The sequence below is a fragment of the Somniosus microcephalus genome, chromosome 1 (genome assembly GCF_052327205.1).
Source record: "Somniosus microcephalus isolate GS21.2 chromosome 1, FLI_Smic_1.0, whole genome shotgun sequence".
Classification (NCBI taxonomy): Eukaryota; Metazoa; Chordata; class Chondrichthyes; order Squaliformes; family Somniosidae; genus Somniosus; species Somniosus microcephalus.
In genome coordinates, this window is record NC_140987.1 from 2,486,052 (window position 1) to 2,510,960 (window position 24,909).

Consider the following 24,909-nt stretch of genomic DNA (forward strand, 5'->3'; position numbering starts at 1 on the left):
TGGCGGAGCAGGCTCGAGGGGCCAAATGGCCTACTCCTGCTCCTATCTTCTATGTTACTGCCCACTCACTTAGTCTGTCTATATCCCTTTGCAGACTCTCTTTGTTCTCCTCACAGCTTACTGTCCCACCTAGCTTTGTATCGTCAGCAATCTTGGATACATTACATTTGGTCCCTTCATCTAGGTCATTGATATAGATTGTAAATAGCTGAGGCCCCAACACTGATCCTTGTAGCACTCCACTAGTTACAGCCTGCCAACCTGAAAAAGATCCACTTATCCCTACTCTCTAGTTTCTGTCTGTCAACCAATCCTCTATCCATGCTGCTATATTACCCCCAACCCCATGAGTCCATATCTTGAGTATTAACCTTCTATGTGACACCTTCTCTGAAGGATATTCGTAAATCATTCAATAAATCTGGTAACTTGTGGGCTAGTTCCAAAAATAAATGATTATGAAAGCTGCTGGATTGTCGTAAAACTCCAACTGGTTCACTAATGTCCTTCAGAGAAGGAAATCTTTACTCCAACTCAGTCTGATCTCTGGTCCACTGTGTACAGTTGATGCACAGTCCCTTGTGGTCTGACTTCAGTTGGACCAGGATTGTGATGAATAAACTGGCCTACGGACCAGGGTTCCTTGGTTAGTAGGACACAAGGTTGACCATTGGTTACTCCACCCCAGGAGAGATAATAAGGTAAAATCATACAGTCATCACCTTTTTTAGGGGTTGGTAGAGGGGAAAATAGTGGAAATTGTACAAGAATCTCAAACACACTGCTGTCTGGGGAACAGGAACAGAACAGTGGCATTCTTCTCTTCCAGAATGTGGCTACGAAGTGGAACTCTTGGTAGCCCCATTTGAGATCCATCTGCCTCTGGAAATCATGTGAAAGAAGGTACCTAGTTTACTTGGACAGGACACTGGCCTTTTATGTGGATTTGATGAAGGAGCTTCAGTGCAAGAAGGTGGTTGTGTCTTTTAGGAGTTAAAACCTGAGGCAAACCCAATAATTAGCACAGGGAAGCGGTATCTCCATGTGCAGCTTCCTGGCATGACATGATCCCACGGGGAAGGTCTGCTCTTCCTGGGGCAACCATTCGCAAGGTTCCTGCAGAGGGAATCTGCAAACCAAGAACCTGGAACCAGACCTGTGTCTCTACTGAGGATATTGGTACCAAGCAGCCAATGGTGGGATAGTGCTGGAAACTGATGTCCTGTGGCCAGTGTCCTATTACATGCAGATGTTGAACTTCAAAACATGAGGAAGACTGTAACAAAAGTCATTGTTTTTGTAGCAAATCTAATCAAAGTGTTTTACTGGTGTGGCAGGTGCTCTAACGAAGCTGAAGGCACAGCACCAGGAGGATTCCAACAGCACCACTCAGGTTGGCAATAAACCCGCCCTCCTTCGCTCCCTGTTTACCGTTGGTGCACTGTGCCGTCACTTTGACTTCGATCAAGAGGAGTTTAAAGGCAACACTAAGGTAATAATTGTGCATCTATAATTATGGGGAGGTTATTCTTGTAGTTAATCATCTTAAATACTCCTTTAGATAACTTCTTGATGTATAAAGAATTGTGACGAGCTTGTACTAAGAAGCAAGTCCCAGGTTTCAGCCTCAATATGCTCCAGCAACCCCATTTCTCCTCCCTCCAGGTTTACATGGGACAACTGACACTGATACCTGAGCACCGAGCCAGTACTTTTCAAGACCTTGCATCAAACAATGAGTCTCCACTGGATGGTTTTGATTGAGCTGCTCGATCTCCCATATGATGATGATGTAGCCCATTCAGGCTTGTACACAAGAGCCAGATCTACAGCTCAGATGTCAACATAGTTTAATATACCATTGACCCCGTTTGTAGCCCCTGCAGACGTGCCCCTTTTACCACAACTAGCTCAAGCAAGACCGCCAGATACTATGGAGCTGTATTGGTAGTAAAGAAGACATTAGTTCCTCTGATTCTTCAGATTCAATCATTCGTTAGCTCTCCCACACATTATGTGCTGCCTGCTTTGCATTGGAGTTGGAAGTATCTCTGATTATTAATCCTCTGGTGAAGCACAAAGTATATTTGGTTCTAATGGGAACTTGCCCTTTCCAATGAAATGTCTAAACTGTATGGCACAGAAATCGTTACATTCTTCTGCAGTGGTCCGTGTACAGGTGCAATTCAACAACAACTTGCATTTATATAGTGCCTTTAACTTGGGAAAATGTCCCGAGGCACTTTACAGGAGCGTAATTGACACTGAGCCAAAGAAGGTGGTATTGGGACAGGTTGCTGTAAGTTTTAAGGAGGATCTTAAAGGCGGTGAGAGAGGTTGAGAGACGGGTGAGGTTTAGCGAGGGAATGGTGGTGCAGCAGTGGTGGTGCAAAGGTAGTGTGGATGTACAAGAGGCCTGAATTGGAGGACTGAATGAAGTTAAAGAGAAAGGGAGGGGGCGAGGCCGTGGAAGTATTTGAACATGAGAATTTTAAAATCGAGGCTTTGATGGACTAGGAGTCAGTGTAGGTCAGCGAGCATAGGTGTGATGGGTGAACGGGACTTGATGCGAGTTAGGATACATGAACTCGAGTTTTGGATAAGCTCGGGTCTATAGAGGGTGGAAAATGAGAGGCCGACCAGGATAGCATTGGAATATTCGAGCCTAGAGGTAACAAAGGCATGGATGATGAGGGTTCCAGCAGCAGATGGGTCGAGGCAGGGGCGGAGACAGGTGATATTGCGGAGATGGAAGTAGGCGGTCTTGGTGATGGAGAGGATATGGGGTCGGAAGTTCAGCACGGTCAAATAGGACGCCAAGATTTCAAACATTCTGGTTCAGCCTCAGACAGTGGTCGGGGAACGGAGTTTGTGTCGGGGCCGAAGACAATATCTAGGGGAGCAAAATATAAATGAGGAATGGATGCCAAGAGGGGATCCTTTAGAGGTGTCCTTGCAGGACGGAAAGAGAAGCCATTGCTGTCGGTGTGCTGGCCGTGGGCCTCGACGGAGTGACGATGGAGAAGGATGGCATGGCTGACCACGTTGAATGCCACTGAGATCAGAGGGCTGGAAGAGATAACGCACCCAGTTACGACTGGAAAGAATGTTAGTGCATTTGACCAAAATGGTCTCAGTGCTTTGGCAGGATAGAAGCTGGACTGAGAAGGTTTGAACAGGATTCTGTGAGGTGAGCTTGGAGCGGAGTGGCAATAGGACATTTGAAGAGAGGAAAGATTTCACACAAGGATTGAAATTTAAACCTGAGTGAAATTCAGCCGTCAACTAGGAGTTTAATACTGTGTTCAAACATTGTGCCTGTCAAAAATGTCTCACTTGCTGACATAGCAAACTTAATGTGAAATGCCAAATTGCTGCAATAATCCACAGTTCACACTCTAGGGTGCAGGTTTCATCTTGTTTAACAAGTGTTCCTGACTGAAAATTTGAACTTTATGGACATGCAGCTGTTAGAGGTTCTGACACTTGGACCACATTGAGGGATGCTGCAAGACTTACCAGCAGAACATGAAAACAATCGCAGGCAAGACTCCTAAGTCTCATGGCCAGATGTCTACCCTCTGGGCAAAGGCAGGGTTTATTTTAAGGCAATGGGTGCTGCTGAAAGAGTCAGACAGACACATGTTGTGAACAAGTGGGGCCTTGTCAGATTGGATGCGTAGGAAAACTGCAGGTTAGGAGGAAATCTGTACAACACAGAGCATAAGGATCTTGATCATTCTTGATGTTCCTGGACTTTCAGGTAGTGCATCCAGAAGGATGGCTAGCTGCACAGGTTCTGGAAGTGTTTTCAGTAATGGTAATCTTCCTTCAGCTGCTTCACATCTACCCCTGCGAACATAATTAGTTTCTCAGCTCCCTCTCAAAACTCAGCACAGACTGCTGTTTAAGTTGTGACTCATGGAAGCTGGGATTGCTCAACAACTGAGAGTAGTCCCAACCGGAGCCAGTGCAGGATCTGTTCTTCATGGATGTTCACTTCCAGGCATAGTACAAAAGCACAGTGAGATGATGCAACTCGATTCCTTGCCTCCCTCTGAAATGCAGGATGGGACATGTGGATGCAGTGGCATCAGATGCAAGACTGGGTCATTGCTGTTACACTTGCACACAGTGGCACTCAGGACACACTCTAATCCAAAGTCAAAGTGGAAGAAAAGTCTAGGAAGCGGCAGTATTTTTTGTTCAAAGTATTAGACCTTTTTATGGAAGAAAATGAGTGAGGAATGACATTTCTTGGTTTTTGGTATTTACTGAGCTCGCTTTTCTGTCCTCTTCACATTCAGGTGGTTATTAAAGAAAAGGTGCTAGAACTTCTGCTCTACTTCACAAAACACGAAGATGAAGAAGTTCAGACCAAAGCAATCATAGGGTTGGGTGAGTGCTGTAAATAGTTACTGTTCCAGTAATGGGGTAGGGTGGGGCAGGGGTGGAAGGGGTTCCAGCGCTGTGACGTGGGGTAGTGCCAAATCTCCAGTCTCCAAACTACTATGCAATGCGCTATTTCATTAATAAAAAGCAACAAAAACTGCAGATCATAGAAGAATCATAGACCGTGCCGGCTCTTTGCAGAGCACTTCAGCTAGTCCCACTCCCCTGCCCTTTCCCTGTAGCCCTGCAAATTTTTTTCCTTCAGATACTTATCCAATTCCCTTTTGAAAGACACAATTGAATCTGCCTCCACCACCCTTTCAGGCAGTGCATTCCAAATCCTAACCACTCGCTGCGTAAAAATGTTTTTCCTCATGTCACCTTTGATTCTTCTGCCAATCACCTTAAATCTGTGTCCTCTGGTTCTTGACCCTTCCACCAATGGGAACAGTTTCTCTCTGTCTCGACCCCTCATGATTTTGAACACTATCAAATCTCCTCTCAACCTTCTCTGCTCTAAGGAGAACAACTCCAGCATCTCCAGTCTGTCCACGTAACTGAAGTCCCTCATCCCTGGAACCATTCTTGTAAATCTTTTCTGCACCCTCTCTAAGGCGTACACATCCTTCCTAAAGTGCGGTGCCCAGAATTGGACACAATACTCCAGTTGAGGCAGAACCAGTGTTTTATAAAGGTGGTTCATAACTTCCTTGCTTTTGTACTCTATGCCTCTATTTATGAAGCCCAGGATCCTGTATACTTTTTTAACCGCTTTCTCAACCTGCCCTGCCACCTTCAATGAGTTGTGCACATATACCCCCAGGTCTCTCTGTTCATGCACCCTCTTTAGAATTGTACCCGTTAGTTTATATTGCCACTCCTTGTTCTTCCTACCAAAATGTATCACTTCGCACTTTTCTGCATTAAATTTCATCTGTCACGTGTCCGCCCATTCCCACCAGCCTGGCTATGTCCTCTCGAAGTCTACCGCTATCCTCCTCGCTGTTCACTATACTTCCAAGTTTTATGTCATTGCAAATTTTGAAATTGTGCCTTGTACTCATTAATATATATCAAGAAAAGCAGTGGTCCTAGAACCGACCCCTGGGGAACACCACTGTACCTCCCTCCAGTCCAAAAAACAACCATTCACTACTCTCTGTTTCCTGTCACTTGGCCAATTCCATGTCAATGCTGCCACTGTCCCTTTTATTCCATGGGCTTCAATTTTGCTGGCAAGTCTATTATGTGGCACTTTGTCAAACGCCTTTTGGAAATCCATGTACCGCATTACCCTCATCAACCCTCTCTCTTACCTCATCAAAAAAGTCGATCAAGTTGGTTAAACACAATTTGCCTTTAGCAAATTCGTGCTGGCTTTCCTTAATTAATCCACACTTGTCCAAGTGACTGTTAATTTTGGCCCGGATTATCGTTTCTAAAAGCTTCCCTGCTACCAAGGTTAAACTGACTGGCCTGTAGTTGCTGGGTTTATCCGTGCACACTTTTTTAAACAAGGGTGTAACATTTTCAATTCTCTAGTCCTCTGCCCCCCCCCCCCCCCCAGTATCTAAGGAGGATTGGAATATTATGGCCAGTACCTCTGCAATTTCCACCTTTACTTCCCTCAGCATCCTAGGATGCATCCCATCCAGTCCTGGTGACTTATCTACTATTTCAACTACCTCCTCTTTCACTCTGACTTTGGCAGCATCTTCTTCCTTGGTAAAGACAATGCAAAGTATTCATTTATTACCTCAGCCATGCCTTCTACCACCATGCGTAGGTCTACATTTTGGTCCCTAATTGGCCCCACCCCTCCGCTTACTATTTATATGCCTATAGAAGACTTTTGGATTCCCTTTTGTTAGCTGCCAATTTATTCTCATACTCTATTTTCCCCTCTTTCACTTCCCCTCTGAATTTTCTATATTCAGCCTGGTTCTCACTTGTATTCTCAATCTGACATCTATCATACACCCCTTTTCTCTGCATCATCTTACTCTCTATCTCTGTTGCCATCCAGGGAGCTCTGACTTTAGTTGCCCTACCTTTCCCCCTGGTGAAAATGTACCTCGACTGTACCCGAACCATCTCTTTAAAGGCAGCCCATAGTTGGATTACAGTTTTGTCTGTCAATCTTTGATTCCAATTTACTCAGTCCAGATCCATTCTCATCTCACTGAAATTGGCCTTCCTCCAATTAAGTATTTTCATTCTAGATTGCTCCCTGTCCTTTTCCATAGCTAATCTAAACCTTATGATACTGTGATCACTGTTCCCCTATTGACACTTGCTCCACTTGACCCACCTCATTCCCCAGAAGCAGGTCCAGCAATGCCTCCTTCCTCATTGGGCCGGAAACATACTGATCAAGAAAGTTCTCCTGAACACCCTTCAGAAATTCTTCCCCCTCTCTGCCCTTTACACTATTACTATCCCAGTCTATATTAGGATAGTTGAAGTCCTCTATATCCTTCCCACTAATTGGCGGCCTATAGAATACATCTAGTAGTGTAATGGCACCTCTATTGTTTCTCAACTCTAACCAAATAGATTCTGTCCTTGACCCCGCCAGGACATCCTCTCTCTCCAGCACTAATATTCTTCTTAACCAATACTGCCACCCCACCTCCTTTCTTTCCTTCCCTATCTTTCCTGAACACCTGATATCCAGGAATGTTTAGTACCCAATCCTGCCGTTTTTTGAGCCAGGTCTCCGTTATCGTTACGACATATATTCCCATGTGGCTTGGCTATTTGCGCCTGCCACTCAGCAACCCTGAAATGAGCTTCCGACCACATATCCACAGCATAACTAAGGCTGCCTATTTTCACCTCCATAACATCGCCCGACTCTGCCCCTGCCTCAGCTCATCCGCTGCTGAAACCCTCATCCATGCCTTTGTTACCTCTAGACTTGACTATTCCAACGCACTCCTGGCCGGCCTCCCACATTCTACCCTACGTAAACTTGAGGTCATCCAAAACTTGGCTGCCTGCGTCCTAACTCGCACCAAGTCCCGTTCACCCATCACCCCTGTGCTCGCTGACCTACATTGGCTCCCGGTTAAGCAACACCTCAATTTCAAAATTCTCCTCTTTGTTTTCAAATCCCTCAATGGCCTCGCCCCTCCCTATCTCTGTAATCTCCTCCGGTCACAACTCCGAGATATCTGCGCTCCTCTAATTCTGCCTTCTTGAACATCCCTGATTATAATCGCTCCACCATTGGTGTCTGTGCCTTCAGCTGCCTCGGCCCTAAGCTCTGGAATTCCCTACCTAAACCCCTCCACCTCTCTTCCTCTCTTTCCTCCTTTAAGACACTCCTTAAAACCTACCTCTTTGACCAAGCTTTTGGTCATCTGCCCTAATTTCTCCTTACATGGCTCGGTGTCAAATTTTTTGCCTTCTAATACTCCTGTGAAGCACCTTGGGACATTTTACTACGTTAAAGGCGCTATATAAATACAAGTATAGTAGAAGACACAAAAAGCATATTAAAAATGGTGGGGAACCAAGGGTCTAATGAGGGTGAGGAACTTAACGTAATTAACATAAGTAGAGAAAAAGTACTAGAGAAACTAATGGGACTGAAAGCCGACAAATCCCCTGGACCTGACGGCCTACATCCTAGGGTTCTAAAAGAGGTGGCTGAAGAGATAGTGGATGCATTGGTTTTGATCTTCCAAAATTCCCTAGATTCTAGAACGGCCCCAGCGGATTGGAAGGTCGGAAATGTAACACCACTATTCAAGAAAGGAGGGAGAGAGAAAACAGGGAATGACAGGCCAGTTAGCCTGACATCAGTCGTCGGGAAAATGCTGGAATCCATTGTTAAGGAAGTGGTTTCAGGGCACTTAGAAAATCATAACATGATTAAGGCAGAGTCAACATGGTTTTATGAAGGGAAATCGTGTTTGACAAATTTATTGGAGTTTTTTGAGGATGTAATTAGCAGGGTAGATAAAGGGGAACCAATGGATGTAGTATATTTGGATTTCCTAAAGACATTCGATAAGGCGCCACATAAAAGGTTATTACACAAGATAAGGGCTCATGGGGGATGAGGTCCTGCAGCAAGAATTTAGGGAGCTAGGTGAAGGATTAAAGAGCAGGACCTCAAAGGTTGTAATCTCTGGATTACTCCCGGTGCCACGTGCTAGTGAGTATAGGAATGGGAAGATAGAACAGATGAATGCGTGGCTAAAGGGATGGTGCAGGAGGGAGGGCTTTAGTTTCCTGGATCACTGGGTCTGCTTCTGGGAAAGGTGGGACTTGTACAAGTCGGACGGTTTACACCTGAACCAGAGGGGAACCAATATCCTTGCGGGGAGGTTTGCTAGCACTGCTGGGGGGGGTTTAAACTAACTTGGCAGGGGGATGGGGTACAGAGTGGAGCTATAGCAGGGGGTGATTTACAGCCAAATACAGAGAAAAAAACAAGGCAGAGCAAATATGCGAAGGCAAAAGGGAATATGGCAGGGCTGGAAGGCATTTATTTTAATGCAAGGAGTCTTGCAAATAAGGTGGACGAACTGAAGTTGTTGTTGAACACATGGGAGTACGATATTGTTGCTATCACGGAGACATGGTTGAGGGAGGGTCAGGACTGGCAGCTCAATATTCCGGGGTATAGAATCTTCAGGCGAGACAGAGGGGGGTGTAAAAGGGGAGGGGGTGTTGCAATATTAGTTAAGGAGTCAATTACTGCTGTAAGGAGGGATGATATATTAGCGGGTTCCTCTGATGAGGCCATATGGGTAGAACTTAAAAACAAAAAGGGGGCAAGCACTTTGCTGGGAGTGTACTATAGGCCCCCAAACAGTCAGGGGGAGATAGAGGAACAGATATGTAGGCAAATCTCAGAAAAGTGCGAAAATAATAGGGTAATAATAGTGGGGGATTTCAACTTCCCCAATATAAATTGGGATAGTCAGAGTGTGAAAGGCTTAGAGGGTGCAGAATTCTTAAAGTGCATCCAGGAGAGCTTTTTGAGCCAACATGTAGAAAGTTCTACAAGAGAGGGGGCGATACTGGACCTAATTCTGGGGAATGTAGCCGGGCAAGTGGTGGAAGTGTCAGTAGGAGAGCATTTTGGCGATAGTGACCATAATTCGGTGAGATTTATGGTGATCATGGAAAAAGACAAAGACGGCCCGGAAATAAGGGTTCTAAATTGGGGGAAGGCCGATTTTAATATGATAAGGCAGGATCTGGCCAAAGTGGACTGGGAGCAGCTACTTATAGGAAAATCCACATCAAGACAGTGGGAGACTTTCAGAAGGGAAATAGAGAGAGTACAACGCCAACATGTTCCTGTAAAGGTCAAGGGTGGGACCAACAAGCAAAGGGAACCTTGGATGACAAGGGATATAGAAAAATGCATTAGAAATAAAAGGGGGGCTTTTGGCAGTTACAAAAGACTAAAGACGGAAGAAGCCCTAGAGGAGTATAAAAAGTGCAGGGGCATACTTAAAAAAGAAATTAGGAGGGCGAGGAGGGGCCATGAAATAACACTGGCGAGCAAAATAAAGGAAAATCCTAAGATGTTTTATAAGTATATTAAGGGCAAGAGGATAACCAGGGAAAGGGTAGGGCCCATTAGGGACCAAAGTGGCAATCTGTGTGCAGAGCCAGATGATGTAGGCGGGGTTTTAAATGAATTTTTTGCATCTGTGTTCACTATGGAGAGAGACGATGCAGACATAGAAATCGGGCAAGGGGACTGTGACATACTTGAACATATTAGCATCGAGAGGGAGGAGGTGCTAGCGGTTTTAACAGGCCAAAAAGTGGATAAATCCCCAGGCCCAGACGAGATGTATCCCAGGCTGCTGTGGGAGGCAAAGGAGGAGATTGCAGGGGCTCTGACACAAATTTTCAGAACCTCTCTGGCAACAGGGGATGTACCAGAGGACTGGAGAACAGCTAATGTAGTACCACTACACAAGAAGGGTAGCAGGGATAAACCAGGGAATTACAGGCCAGTGAGCCTAACATCTGTGGTAGGGAAATTATTGGAAAAAATTTTGAGGGACAAAATTAGTCTCCACTTGGAGAGGCAAGGATTAATCAGGGATAGTCAGCATGGCTTTGTCAAGGGTAAATCATGTCTGACAAATCTGATTGAATTTTTCGAGGGGGTGACTAGGGGGGCGGATGAGGGAAATGCTGTGGATGTGGTTTACATGGACTTCAGTAAAGCTTTTGACAAAGTCCCGCATAGGAGACTGGTCAAGAAGGTAAGAGCCCATGGGATCCAGGGTGCCTTGGCGCGTTGGATCCTAAACTGGCTGAGTGGCAGGAGGCAGAGGGTGATGGTTGAAGGATGCTTTTGTGACTGGAAGCCTGTGTCCAGTGGGGTACCTCAGGGATCGGTGCTGGGTCCCTTGTTGTTTGTGATCTACATAAATGATTTGGATGAGAATGTAAAAGGTATGATCAGTAAGTTCGCAGATGACACGAAAATTGGTGGGGTGGTAAATTGCGAGGAGGAAAGCCTCAGGCTACAGGACGATATAAACGGGTTGGTCAGATGGGCGGAAAAGTGGCAAATGGAATTTAACCCTGAAAAGTGCGAGGTGATGCATTTTGGACGGACAAATAAGGCAAGGGAATACACAATGAGTGGTAGGACCCTAGGAAGTACAGAGGGTCAGAGGGACCTTGGTGTACATGTACATAGATCTCTGAAGGCAGCGGAACAGGTAGATAAGGTGGTTAAAAAGGCATATGGGATACTTGCCTTCATTAGCCGAGGCATAGAATATAAGAGCAGGGAGGTTATGATGGAGCTGTACAAAACGCTGGTGAGGCCACAGCTGGAGTACTGTGTGCAGTTCTGGTCGCCTCACTATAGGAAGGATGTGATTGCTTTGGAGAGGGTGCAGAGAAGATTCACCAGGATGTTACCTGGGATGGAGCGCCTCAGCTATGAAGAAAGACTAAACAGGCTGGGGTTGTTTTCCTTGGAGCAAAGAAGGCTGAGGGGGGACCTGATTGAGGTGTACAAAATGATGAGGGACATAGATAGGGTAGATAAAGAGGAACTTTTCCCCTTAGTAGGGGGGTCAATAACAAGGGGGCATAGATTCAGGGTAAGGGGCAGGAGATTTAGAGGGGATTTGAGGAGGAACTCTTTCACCCAGAGGGTGGTTGGAATCTGGAACTCACTGCCTGAAAGGGTGGTAGAGGCAGGAACCCTCACAACATTCAAGAAGCATTTGGATGAGCACTTGAAATGCCATTGCATACAAGGCTATGGACCAAATGCTGGAAAATGGGATTAGACAGGACAGGGGTGGATGGGCGGCGCGGACACGATGGGCCGAAGGGCCTCTTTCTGTGCTGTAAAACTCTATGACTCTATGGGGTTGGGGCATGGCTAGAGGATTGGTTACCAGACAGAAACCAGAGAGTAGGGAATAAACGGATCTTTTTCAGGTTGGCAGGCTGTAACTAGTGGGGTGCAGCAAGGACCATTGTTGGGCCTCAGCTATTCACAGTCTATATTAATGATTTGAATGAAGGGACCAAGTGTAATGTATCCAAGTTTGCTGATGATACAAAGCTAGGTAGGACAGTCTTCTCTTAGGCAGTCCCTCGGAACTGAGGATGACTTGCTTCCACATTAAAAATGAGTTCGCAGGTGACTGATGAGTCCAATGCGGGACCTACAGTCTCTGTCACAGGTGGGGCAGACGGTGGTTGAAGGGGCGGGTGTGTGGAGTGCTTGGGTTGACGTGCGCTCCTTCCGCTGTTTGTGATTGGCTTCCGCTTGCTCTCGGCGAAGAGACTCGAGGTGTTCAGCGCCTTCCCGGATGCTTCTCCTCCACTTTGTGCGGTCTTGGGCCAGGGATTCCCAGGTGTCAGTGGGGATGTTGCACTTTTTCAAGGAGGCTTTGAGGGTGTCCTTGAAGCGTTTCCTCTGCCTACCTGGGGCTCTCTTGCCGTGTCGGAGCTCCAAGTAGAGTGCGTGTTTTGGGAGTCTCGTATCGGGCATGCGGACGATGTGACCCGTCCATCGGAGCTGATCGAGCGAGGTCAAAGCTTCGATGCTGGGGATGTTGGCCTGAGCAAGAACACTGATGGTGCGCCTATCCTGCCAATGGATTTGCAGGATATTGCGGAGGCAGCATTGGTGGTACCTCTCCAGTGCTTTGAGGTGCCTGCTGTACATGGTCCATGTCTCTGAGGCATATAGCAGGGCGGGTATCACTGCTGCTGTGTAGACCATGAGCTTAGTGCCGGGTTTGAGGTCCTGGTCTTCAAACACTCTTCCTCAGGCGACCGAAGGCTGCATTGGCACACTGAAGGCGGTGTTGGACTTAGTCATCGATGTCTGCCCTTGTTGACAGTAGGCACCCGAGGTATGGAAAGTGGTCCACGTTGTCCAAGGCCTTGTCATGGATTTTGATAATCAGGGGGGCAGTACTGTATGGCGGGGGCAGGTTGGTAGAGGACCTTTGTCTTACGGATGTTTAGTGCAAGGCCCATGCTCTCGTACGCTTCAGTGAAGGTGTTGATGATGGTTTGGAGTTCGACCTCCGAGTGAGCGCAGCTCAAGCGTCGTCTGCATACTGTAATTCGACAACAGAGGATGGGGCGACCTTGGATCTGGGCTGGAGGCGACGGAGGTTGGACAGTTTCCCGGTTGTTCTGTAAATTAGCTCCACTCCAGCGGGGAGCTTATTGAGGGTGAAATGGAGCATTGCAGCAAGGAAGATCGAGAAGAGCGTTGGTGCGATGACATAGCCTTGCTTGACCCCGGTCCGTACATGAATTGGGTCTGTGGTGTAACCGTTGGTCAGGATCACTGCTTGCATGTCGTGGTGAAGCAGGCAGAGGATGGTGACAAACTTTTGAGGGCAGCCGAATTTGAGGAGGACACTCCATAATCCCTCAGGATTGACAGTGTCGAAGGCCTTTGTGAGGTCAAAGAAGGCCATGTACAGCAGTTGGTGCTGTTCCCTGCATTTCTCTTGTAATTGACGTGCGGTGAAGATCATGTCCATGGTGCCCCTTAGCGGGCGGAATCCGCATTGTGACTCTGGCGAGAGCTCTTCGGCCACTGGGAGAAGGCGATTGAGGAGGATTCTTGCGATGACTTTCCCTGTGGCAGACAGCAGGGAAATTCCTCTGTAATTACCGCAATCGGACTTGTCACCTTTCTTGAAGATGGTCACAATTATGGCGACTCTGAGATCCCCTGGCATGCTCTCCTCCTTCCAGATAAGAGAAATTAGTTCATGAATTCGCGCCAGTAGTGCTTCTCCGCCATGTTGTAGTGCCTCGGCAGGGATTCCACCTGCTCCTGAGGCCTTGTTGTTCTTCAGTTGTCAGATGGCCTTTTCAACCTCATGCCGGGCTGGGGTTGTGCTGAGATGGTGGCGGGTAGCATGCTGTGGGATGGAGTTGAGGACACTCGTGTCGAAGACAGAGTCTCGGTTAAGGAGATCTTCGAAGTGCTCCTTCCAGCGGGCACTGACTGCCTCTCAACAAGCTGTGAGGAGAACACAGAGTCTGCAAAGGGATAAAGATAGACTAAGTGAGTGGGCAGTAAGGTGGCAGATGGAGTATAATGTAGGGAAATGTGAGGTTATTCACTTTGGTAGGAAGAATAGAAAAACAGAATATTTTTTAAATGGTGAGAAACTTTCAAATGTTGGTGTTCAGAGAGATTTGGATGTCCTCATGTAAGAAACACAGAAAGCTAGCATGCAGCTACAGCAAGCAATAAGGAAGGCAAATGGCATGTTGGCCTTTATTGCAAGGGGGTTGGGGTATGAGTAAGGAAGTCTTGCTACAATTGTACCTCCTATTTCTTATGTTCTTATGTAAGTTGTTATTTACCACACTTCGTGCATTCTCACACATGCACTGTAAACCTATCTTAGACCTTCTTGTATTCTTTCTTAGCCTGACCCCACCTAATACCATACTATTTCTTACACTAGTGCTATCTGTCTCTCCCAATCCTTTGTGCACTTTGTTTCCCCTTTCTAATGCTACATCCTGGTGCCCATCCCCCTGCCAAATTAGTTTAAACCCTCCCCAACAGCACTAGCAAACCTCCCCGCGAGGATATTGGTCCCGGCCCTGTTGAGGTGCAACCTGTCCGCCCTGCACAGGTCCCACCTCCCCCAGAACCAGTCCCAATGCCCCAAGAATCTGAAGCCCTCCCTCCTGCACCATCTCGCCAGCCATGCATTCATCTGTTCTATCCTCCTATTTCTGTACTCACTAGCACGTGGCACCGGGAGTAATCTGGAGATTACTACCTTTGAGGTCCTGCTTTTTAATCTCTCCCCTAGCTCTCTCAAATCTTCCTGCAGGACCTTATCCCTCGTGTCATTGATACCAATATGGACCACGACATCTGGCTGCTCACCCTCCCCCCTCAGAGTGTTCTGCAGCCGCTCAGTGACATCCTTGACCCAGGTAGGCAATATACCATCCTGGAATCATGTCTGCGGCCGCAGTAACACCTGTCTGTTCCCCTAACTATCAAATCTTCTATCACTATTGCTTTCCCGATCTTCCTCCACCCCACCGTACAGCTGAACCACCCGTGGTACCGTGGATGTGGCTGTACTCCCCAGAGGAACCATCACCCTCACCAGTGTTCAGTCCTGAATACTGGTTAGAGAGTGAGATGCACTCAAGGGACTCTTGCACTACCTGCCTGGTCCTCCTTGTCTCTGACGGTCACGCATTCCCCCTCTGCCTACACACTCTTGCGCTGCGGGGTGACCACCTCCTGAAACGTGCTATCCACGTAGCTCTCGGCCTCAGGGATGCACCACAGAGACGCCAGCTGCTGCTCAAGCTCCAAAACCTGGTATCATTTCCTGCACATGTGGTTGTCCAGGACACGGGAAACATCACATGGCACAAGGTGTGCACTCCACGGGACTGAGGTGCCCTGCCATACCTCTACTTAATAGACTATTAAGTAACTTAACAGAAATAAACTTAAGACTTTTATTAAAAAAAAAAGCAATCCCCAGCTACACTCACCAATCAGCTCCTTCCCTTGTGCTGACGTGACTTACCTCGCTCCCTGATGCTCGCGATCCCTCTGGGCTCGCGGGCTTTCCTTTATCTGTGGCCGCTCCTCTCGTGCTCCCGCAGGTCCGCTCTCGTGCCTATTAACTTGAAGTCCTTGGGTTCTGTGGCTCCACTCCTCCTATTCAGTTAGACATCTCACCCGCCTTCCTGCGCTCACCAAATTCTTCAACTCTGCTTGCGATCCACTCCATTTGCGTTCTTCCAGCTCTGTCTCCAAGCTCTGTGCTCAAGCTCTCATGTATGATGTAAAATAAATAAAATCAGAAAATGCTGGGAGCACTCCAAGTTAGACATAATCTGTGGAGAGAACAGGCAAGTCAGTGCTTTGGACTCCAGTCTTCATTCAAAATGCTGGTTCATGCCACTAATTTATGGTTGAGATTTGTGAATGCTGGGAATACACAGTAGGCCAGTCAGCATCTGAAAGGAGAAATGTTTAGCTCGTCTTTGGTTAATGGGAGTGTGATATAAGGGGAGTGTGATGTAAGCAGAGCTCCGTCGTGTGTCAAATAGGGAACATTTCTTCATTGTTTTTATATGACTTTAGACAGAGTAATGCGAATTAAATATTCACTCTGGATTAGCGGTATCTTCCAGTATTTTGTTTCTGTCGGCGGTTAGTCATTGGACGAAACTTCCGATTCAGCAGTATGACAATAAGAGCTATCTATCCTAGATGGTTTTCCAAGTTAATGTTTCCTATTTTCACAAATTGTCAGAAAATTACTTGATGTCAATAACATGTTAATGTATCTACATTTTTAGATGGGGAGTGGATGAAATTAATTATCTGTAATGGCCAGAGGCAGCTCCATAAAGTAAATGGGCCACTGGGTGGCCAGGTATCTACTGTGTATCCATTTTACACCCGAGTATTAGAAGTGGTTAATATTTGAATTGTCTGACCATTGAGAAGAATCTGTTTGATCTTCAAATGGCCTGCTTCAACATTAAGTGAAGACAGACATGTAATAGGGCAGCAGCACTTGGGCTCTTTAGTTCCCTGCGTCACACTGCCTATTCCACTTGAAGCAGCTAATTGGGCCTGTGTGCAATCATCACCCAAGTTGAGGATGTAACTGGTAGAATAGATGAGGGAAAACCAGTGAATGTGGTGTATTTGGATTTTCAGAAGGCCTTTGATAAAGTCCCACATAAGAGGTTAGTGTGCAAAATTAAAGCACATGGGATTGAGGATAATATACTGGCATGGATTGAAAATTGGTTAGCAGACAGGAAACAGAGAGCAAGTATAAATAGGTCTTTTTCGGGGTAGCAGGTGGTGACTGGTGTCCGCGCCGACCAACAAAGAGCTATCCAGCCTAATCCCACTTCCCAGCTCTAGGTCCGTAGCCCTGCAGGTTACAGCATCCCAAGTGCACATTCAAGTACTTTTTAAATGTGGTTAGGGTTCCTGCCTCTACCACCCTTTCAGGCAGTGAGTTCCAGACCCCCACAACCCTCTGGGTGAAGAAATTTCCCCTCAAATCCCCTCTAAACCTTCCCCCAATTACTTTAAATCTGTGCCCCCTGGTTTTTGACCCCTCTGCTAGGGGAAATAGGTCCTTTCTATCCACTCTATCTATGCCCCTCATAATTTTATATACCTCAATAAGGTCTCCCCTCAGCCTCCTCTGTTCCAAGGAAAACAGACGCAGCCTATCCAGTCTTTCCTCATAGCTAAGATTCTCTACTCCCAGCAACATCCTTGTAAATCTCCTCTGTACCCTCTCTAGTGCAATCACATCTTTCCAGTAATGTGGTGACCAGAACTGCACGCAGTACTCTAGCTGAGGCCTAACTAGTGTTTTATACAGTTGAAGCATAACCTGCCCTGCTCTTGTATTCTATGCCACGGCTAATAAAGGCAAGCATTCCGTATGCCTTCTTAACCACCTTATCTCCCTGGCCTGCTACTTTCAGGGATCTGTGGACATGCACTCCAAGGTCTCTTTGTTCCTCTACACTACTCAGTGTCCTACCATTTAATGTGTATTCCCTTTCCTTATTAGCCCTCCCAAATGCATTACCTCACACTTCTCCGGATTGAATTCCATTTGTCACTGTTCTGCCCACCTGACCAATTTATTGATATCTTCCTGCAGTCTACAGTTTCCTTCTTTGGTATCAACCACACAGCCGATTTTATTATCATTTGCAAACTTCTTAATCATACCCCCTATATTTATATTTCTACATGGTCTCCATGCACAATCCCACAGAATAAGGATAATTGTTGGTACTGAAACCACTCACATTCACGTTTTGCAGATAGTTTCAGTTCATAGACTTGGTCACTACTTGGTTACATAGAATTTATAGCACAGAAATAGGCCATTCAGTCCAACTGGTCGCTAAGCTGGTGCTTATGCTCCATACGTGCCTCCCCCCATTTCCTCTTCATCTAACCCTATAAGCATATCCTTCTATTCCTTTCCCCTTCGTGTGTCTATCCAGCTTCCCCTTCAATGCACCTGTACTATTTGCCTCAGCTCCTTGTGGTAGCGAGTTCCACATTCTAACCAGTCTCTGGGTAAAGAAGTTTCTCTCTTTTTTCATGGTTCTGAAGGAGGATTGAAACCCAAAGTGGTGAAACATAGAAACATAGAAGATAGGAGCAGGAGTAGGCCATTCGGCCCCTCGAGCTGCTCCACCATTCAATGAGATCATGGCTGATCATCCAAACTCAGTACCCTGTCCCTGTTTTCTCCCCATATCCCTTGATCCCTTTAGCCTTAAGTAATATATCCAACTCCTTCTTGAATATATTTAATGACTTGGCCTCCACCGCCCTCTCTGGCAGAGAATTCCACAGGTTCACCACTCTCTGGGTGAAGAAATTCCTCCTCATCTCAGTCCTAAATGGCTTACACCTTATCCTTAGACTGTGACCCCTGGTTCTGGACTCCCCGACCATCGGGAACATCCTTCCTGCATCTAGTCTGTCCAGTCCTGTTAGAATTTTATAAGTTTCAATGAGATCCCCTCTCATTCTTCTAAACTCTAGCGAATATAAGCCTAATGGTGGTGTTTGTTCTCTCCGCAGGTGCTAACTGACACGCTCTGGCATTTTCTGTTTCTCTTTCAGATTTTTATTATTGGCAGGTATTTGCTTTTTATGTCGCGCATTGGTTGGAAACAGTAGTTTGGTGGCTAGAGTTCCCAGGAAACGCCATCACTCCCTGGAGTTTCCCCACCGATCCATATCATGTACCACTCATATCCTTTCAATCACCACTCCCATACCATTATGGAAACTGTCTTTATTCTGTAGAAAAGTTGATGTTGGGGCAGAGGCTGGATTGTAACATGGCGTTAACACCCAATACATTTGTCTTTTTTTTTCCCCGTTATAGTTGCAGCATTTTCTGTTTTTTATTTGTAGTTGGGTATGCTGTAGTATCCTGGACTACTGTTGTATTCTGATTCTATTTGTGATATTCTGGACTGTTTGTGAGAGGGGAAGTTAGGTTACAGACTAGCTGCCACTCCGTGATGGTCTGTCATTGGGGGTGTTGCGCACACCCTGCACTTTTGTTGCAGTCTATCACGGCCCACAGCTCTTGCAAAGGCAGGGAAACCAGTGCCAAAGCCCAATATTGGAACAGCCTGTTAGAGAATTGAGTGCCAACTGTCTGTTTTTGCAGGCTTTGTATTCATCCAGCATCCAGATCTGATGTTTGAACAAGAAGTGAAGAATTTGTATAACAATATTCTTAAAGACAAGGAAGCCTCAATCGGGCTGAAAATCCAGGTGCTGAAGAATCTTCAGACGTACCTGCAGGAGGAGGACTGCCGGATGCAGCAAGCTGATAAAGATTGTGAGTAGCACCGTTCCTTCCCATATGGCTGAAGGGTCGATAACGAGACAGCATAGATTTAAGGTGATTGGCAAAAGAACAAGAGGCGACATGAGGAAAAAATTTGTTACGCAACAAGCGGTTCTGATTTGGCATGCGCTGCATGACAGGCTGGCGGATACAGACTCGACGGTAGCCTTCAAAAGGGAATTTACTGCTGAGTCAACTGGAGTAACTCTGCCAATGTAGAGTGTGTGTGGACCAGAAATCTTGTAAACCAAAAAGACACACGCAACTTTCCCAAAATCTATAGGTTGTTGAGTTTACCTTCAAGTTGCAGCTGGTGGAATTGGGGCAGTCTGCTTCGCATTCTGCATCACCAAGCAACCAAGTAGTCAGGCAGCCCTCCAGTCTCAGTGCAACTTTGGGCAACACAGAAGTTGTACGTGAAGTAAAATGGGGGCTCCATTGGTGGTTGTGATATAGTGGAAGCCGAGTAGAGCCTGTTGCTTGGTGCAAGTACGTGATGTCCCAATGGAAATCCAGGTCTCATCTTACTCTAAATAATGCTTTTACTTTCAGTGTTATTGAATGTCAGGCTGTCAATATGTGGGACAGCTTTGAGTGGTTCACTCACACTGAACAGACACTGCAGGGCAAGGGTCGCCAGGAGCCTGAGCCTGAAAGCCCAGGAGAGAAACAGTACAACCGGAAACATTCAAACTGCTCCGAGATTCAATCGCACTCACCGCTGGTTTATGTTTCACTGGAACATTCATGTACAAGTTGTTCCTAACTCGGTCCATTCGAGGAGATGATACAAGTGTGAGCAACCCCTGCTAATGTTGCCTGTGGCAGAGCATAGAATCATAGAAAGTTACAGCACGGAAAGAGGCCATTTCGGCCCATCGTGTCCGCCCCAGCCAACAAAGAGCTATCCAGCCTAATCCCACTTCTTGGTCCATAGCCCTGCAGGTTAGAACATCCCAAGTGCACATCCAAGTACTTTTTACATGTGGTTAGGGTTCCTGCCTCTACCACCCTTTCAGGCAGTGAGTTCCAGACCCCCACAACCCTTTGGGTGAAGAAATTTCCCCTCGCATACCCTCTAAACCTTCCACCAATTACTTCAAATCAGTGCCCCTTGGTTTTCGACCCCTCTGCAAAGGGAAATAGCTCCTTTCTATCCACTTTATCTATGCCCCTCATAATTTTATACACCTCAATAAGGTCTCCCTCCTCAGCCTCCTGTGTTCCAAGGAAAACAGACCCAGCCTATCCAGTCTTTCCTCGTAGCTAAGATTCTCTACTCCCGGCAACATCCTTGTAAATCTCCTCTGTACCCTCTCTAGTGCAATCACATCTTTCCTGTAATGTGGTGACCAGAACTGCACGCAGTACTCTAGCTGAGGCCTAACTAGTGTTTTATACAGTTGAAGCATAACCCCCCCCCCGCTCTTGTATTCTATGCCACGGCTAATAAAGGCAAGCATTCCGTATGCCTTCTTAACCACCTTATCTACCTGGCCTGCTACCTTCAGGGATCTGTGGACATGCACTCCAAGGTCCCTTTGTTCCTCTGCACAACTCAGTGTCCTACCATTTAATGAGTATTCCGTTTCCTTGTTAGCCTTCCCCAAATGCATTACCTCACACTTCTCCGGATTGAATTCCTTTTGCCACTGTTCTGCCCACTTGACCAATTTATTGATAGCTTCCTGCAGTCTACAGCTTCCTTCTTCAGCATCAACCACACAGCCAATTTTAGTATCATCTGCAAACTTCTTAATCATACCCCCTATATTCAAGTCTAGATCATTGATATATATCACAAAAAGCAAGGGACCTCGTACTGAGCCCTGCGGAACCCCACTGGAAACAGCCTTCCAGTCACAAAAACACCCATCAACCATTACCCTCTGTTTCCTGTCTCTGAGCCAGTTTTGAATCCAACTTGACACTTTGCCCTGGGTCCCATGGGCTTTTAACTTCGTGACCAGTCTGCCATGTGGAACCTTATCAAAAGCCTTGCTAAAGTCCATATACACTACATCTAACGCACTACCCTCATCTACCCTCCTTGTTACCTCCTCAAAAAATTCAATCAAGTTTGTCAGACACGACCTTCCCTTAACAAATCCGTGCTGACTATCCTTGATTAATCCGTGTCTTTCTAAATGAAGATTTATCCTGTATTTCAGAATTCTTTCCAATAATTTTCCCACCACCAAGGTTAGGCTGACTGGCCTGTAATTACTCGGTCTATCCTTTTCTCCCTTTTTAAACAAGGGTACCACATTAGCAGTCCTCCGGCACCACACCTGAAGCCAGAGAGGATTGAAAAATGATGGTCAGTCCGGACCTCTGCTACTTTCTCTTTTGTGTCGCTTAACAGCCTGGGATACATTTCATCCAGGCCTGGGGATTTATCCATTTTAAAGCTGCTAAACCCCTAAATACTTCCTCTCTCACTATGTTTATTTCATCTAATATTTCACACTCCTCCCCCCGATAGCAATGTCTGCTTCGCCCCTCTCCTTTGTGAAAACAGGCACAAAGTATTCATTAAGAACCCTACCGACGACTCCCGCCTCCACACACAGATTACCCTCATGATCTCTAATAGGCCCTACCCTTTCTTTAGTTATCCTCTTACTCTTAATATATTTATAAAACATCTTTGGGTTTTCCTTGATTTTACTTGCCAAGAATTTTTCATGCTCTCTCTTTGCTTTCCTAATATCCTTTTTAATTGCACCCCTGCACTTTCTATACTCCTAAAGATTCTGGAGTATTTAGCCCTCGGTATCTGTCATACGCCTCCCTTTTTTTTCTTTATCCTACCCTGTATGTCCCTAGACATCCAGGGGGCTCTAGATTTGTTAGTCCCACCTTTTTTCTTTAAGGGCACATGTTTGGTCTGAACCCTCCGGATCTCCTCCTTGAATGCCTCCCACTGCCCTGACACTGATTTACCTTCAAGTAGCTGTTTCCAGTCCACTATGGCTAAATCCCCTCTGAGCTTAGCAAAATTTGCTTTTCCCCAATTTAGAATTTTTATTCCTAGTCTATCCTTGTCCTTTTTCATAACTACTTTAAATCCAGCAGAATTATGGTCACTAGCACCAAAATGCTCCCCCACTGATACGCCATAGAAACATAGAAGATAGGAGCAGGAGTAGGCCATTCGGCCCCTCGAGCCTGCTCCGCCATTCAATGAGATCATGGCTGATCATCCAAATTCAGTACCCAGTCCCTGCTTTCTCCCCATATCCCTTGATCCCTTTAGCATTAAGAAATATATCTATAGAAACATAGACTGCCCAGCTTAATTCCCTAAAACGAAGTCCAGAACCATCCCTTCCCTTGTTGGGCTTGCTACATACTGGCTACAAAAGTTCTCCTGGATGCATTTTAGGAACTCCGCACCCTCTATACCCTTCACACTAATTTTATCTCGGTTAATATTGGGGTAGTTGAAATCCCCTACTATTACTGCCCTATAGTTTTTGCACTTCTCAGAAATTTGTCGACATATTGATTGATTGGTTGATTGGCTATGATAAATTGACCCTTAGTGTTAGGGGGATTAAATACGTGGGGTTACGGGGATAGGGTGGGATATGTGTTGGTGCAGGGGTTACGGGGATCGGGTGGGATATGTGTCGGTGCAGGCTCGATGGGCCGAAATGGCCTCTATCTGCACTGTGGGGTTTCTGTTCTGTTCTGTTCTGTTCTATATTTGTTCTCCTATCTCCCTCAGTGTTTGGGGGTCTGTAGTCCACTCCCAGCAGTGTGATCGCCCCTTTTTTGTTTTCAATTCGACCCATATGGCCTCGTTTGATGATCCCTCCAACATATCCCTCCTCACAGCTGTAATAGTTTCTTTAATCAATACCACGACCCTCCCTCTCTATCCCGTCTGAAAATCCTGTGACCAGGAATGTTGAGCTGCCATACCTGCCCCTCTTTCAGCCACGTCTGTGTAATAGCTATAATATCATAGTCCCAAGTATCTACCTGTGCCCTCAGCTCAACTGCCTTGTTCGCTATACTCCTTGCATTGAGGAGAAAATGTTTCCACTGGCAAGAGGGTCGATAACCACAGTGCACAGATTTAAAATAAATAGACAAAAAAGCCGGGGGGGGGGCAGATGAGGAGAATTTTTTTAACTGAGTTATGATGATCTGGAATGCACTGCCTGAAAGGGTGGTGAAAGCAACAACAACTACTTGCATTTATATAGTGCTTTTAACTTAGTAAAATGTCCCACAGTGCTTCACAGGAACGTTACCAAATAAAATTTGACACCGAGTCACATGAGATATTAGGACAGCTGACCAACAGCTTGGTCTAAGATGGACATTTTAAGGAACGCCTTGAAGGAGGAGAGAAAGGTGGAGAGGTTTAGGGATGAAATGCCTGAGCTTGGGGCCGAGGCAGCTGAAGGCACGACTGCCAATGGTGGAACAATGAAAATTGAGGATGCAGAAGAGGCCAGAATTGGAGGAGCGCCGAGATCACAGAGGGTTGTAGGGCTGCAAGAGGTTACAGAGATTGGGCGGGGCGAGGTTCTGGAGATATTTGAAAACGAGGAAGAGAATTTTAAAAGCAGACTCATAGAATTACATAGAATATACAGCATAGAAACAGGCCATTCGGCCCAACTAGTCTGCTGGAGTTTATACTCCACCTGAGTCTCCTCCCATTCCATCTACCTCATCTCAGCCTTTCAGCATATATTTCTATTCCTGTTTCTCTAATGTACTTGTCTAGTTTTCTTTTGAAAGCATTAAACTATTTGCCTCAAGCACTTCCTGTGGTAGTGAGTTCCACATTCTAACCACTCTGAGTAAAGACATTTCTCTATTGGATTCATTAGTAACTATCTTGTATTTATGGCCCCTATTTTTCAATTCTCCCACGTGGAAACATTCTCTCCACATCTACCCTGTCCAAACCATTCATAATTTTGAAGATCTCTATCAGGTCACCTCTAAGTCTTCTCTTTTCAAAAGAAAAAAGTCCCAACCTGTTCAGTCTTTCCTGAAAACTGTAATCTCTCAGTTCTGGTACCATTCTTATAAATCTTCTTTGCACTTTCTCCAGTGCTTCTATGTCTTTTCAGTAGTATCTTTCAAAACCGAATTAGATCTCTACTTTTTAAACGAAAAATTTGCAGGGCTATGGGGAGCGAGCAGGGGAGTGGAACTAATTGATGGCTCTTTCAGAGAGCCATCACAGGCACTGTCTGTTCCATGATTCGAACAGCATTGCCACATTACCTACAAGCACTAAGTGCCAGCACTTAGATTTTGTGCAACCAGCTCCAGAAGGGATACAATTGATGGAGGTTTGGTTAATGCAGTTGGTGCAGGTTTGGTTAATGCATAGAATGAGAGAGTTTTACAGCACAAACAGGCCATTCAGCCCAACTGGTCTATGCTGGTGTTTATGCTCAAGACAAACCTCCCACCTAAGTTCATCTATCTCCATCAGCATAATGTTTCTGCAACTGCTGACGTCTGCCCTGCGTGGTGTATTGCCTCCCTGGTTCCAGGGTAAAGGACATCACTGAGAGGGTGCAGAACATTTTGAGTGGGGAAGGGGAACAGCCAGAAGTCGTGGCCCATGTGGGAATCA

The 24,909-nt window shown here is 46.1% G+C and overlaps 1 protein-coding gene across 1 annotated transcript in view; it reads left to right on the top strand.

The window, feature by feature from the left end:
* Positions 1–24,909, top strand: part of LOC147123888 (nipped-B-like protein) — an 832,420-nt gene that overhangs the window by 731,681 nt on the left and 75,830 nt on the right. Inside the window, 3 exon segments of the mRNA XM_085963154.1 lie at positions 1,338–1,492; positions 4,308–4,398; positions 19,113–19,286. Coding sequence (XP_085819280.1) covers positions 1,338–1,492; positions 4,308–4,398; positions 19,113–19,286 — 420 coding nt within the window.